The sequence below is a fragment of the Melampsora larici-populina genome (genome assembly GCF_000204055.1).
Source record: "Melampsora larici-populina 98AG31 unplaced genomic scaffold MELLAscaffold_200, whole genome shotgun sequence".
Classification (NCBI taxonomy): Eukaryota; Fungi; Basidiomycota; class Pucciniomycetes; order Pucciniales; family Melampsoraceae; genus Melampsora; species Melampsora laricis-populina.
The window spans coordinates 16545-17627 of NW_006768959.1; the positions used below are offsets into that span (position 1 = coordinate 16545).

At 43.9% G+C, this 1083-nt stretch overlaps 1 protein-coding gene across 1 annotated transcript in view; it reads left to right on the plus strand.

The window, feature by feature from the left end:
* Positions 1-598, plus strand: part of MELLADRAFT_114500 (uncharacterized protein) — a gene marked incomplete at both ends in the record, with an annotated part of 1272 nt that extends 674 nt beyond the window's left edge. Inside the window, one exon of the mRNA XM_007419446.1 lies at positions 321-598. Coding sequence (XP_007419508.1) covers positions 321-598 — 278 coding nt within the window. The remainder of the gene's footprint in view (positions 1-320) is intronic.
* Between the last annotated feature and the right edge of the window lie 485 nt (positions 599-1083).

Below are 1083 nucleotides of genomic sequence, written 5' to 3' on the forward strand. Positions count from 1 at the left end.
CTGGAGGAAGCAAATCATGGACTCTGGATGACGCCTTCTGGAACTCTGGGCATCTCACGCATCCAGATGAAAATTGGCCGGTGGATGCAGACACCCAGAAGGGCATTCAAGCTTATTTGTTGTATTGCCGGTTCGAAGAGGAACTGAGGCGGATTGCACATGAGGTACGACAGATGTTTAGATGGTCTCTGGAAACGGACACCAAAATACAAAAGGTGTTCATGCTTGCACAGTCAGGTTAGCCTTTCTTTGGATGATACTTGATTGTTCTTTCTGTTACACTGAATTTGACTATACTTCTTTATTTTTTGTATACTCAGGATGGGACCCAACCGCCATGGTTCTTCCAATAGAATTAGTGCAGGGCAGCAAGGCATCTCGGATTGTTAACAAGACAAATTGGGAGGAGTGCAGCGATACCTTGGAGTCTTTATATCATGGGCTCTTTCTTGATCATGCCCGTCTGATCTTTAGATGGGACACCTACCTAGTGTCCCTTCTGCACAACACTCGGCAATATTCTGAAGCCAGTATTGCCGAAGACCAAGTTTTGGAGGCTCAGTGGAAGAACATGCTACATACCACTCTTAATGGATGATTATTTAAGATTTCTGTTTCAAAATTAACAATTACATTTGTTGGAAAACAATGAGAATGGTGGAATAGTATTGCCTGACTGACAACGGTGTGTGATATATAGGAAAAGTGAGAGAAGTCAGATTTCTGCTTTTTATGTTTAATGGTTGAGGACGCAGAAAGAGTGTTGAAGGGAGGGGCAGATGAACCCAGATGAGACTGCCCCTCAAAGTCTTACCATATGTATTAGCCCTGAGCGAGTAAAAGCTGTGTGAGAGAAGAGGGGTCAGATGAGGCCAGATGAGAGTTCCCCCGAGTTGTTGCACGTGGATATTGCTATGTATCTGAAGTCTCCATGTAGAATGGTGTTTGGAATGTATGGGGTAAGTCAGATTATGAATCAGTTGGACTTGTATGTACGACTACGTACAGTGCTCGGTAAACAAAAACAGACTCATCTGGGACTTGTATGTACGGTGCTCGGTAAACAAATGCAGACTCATCTGC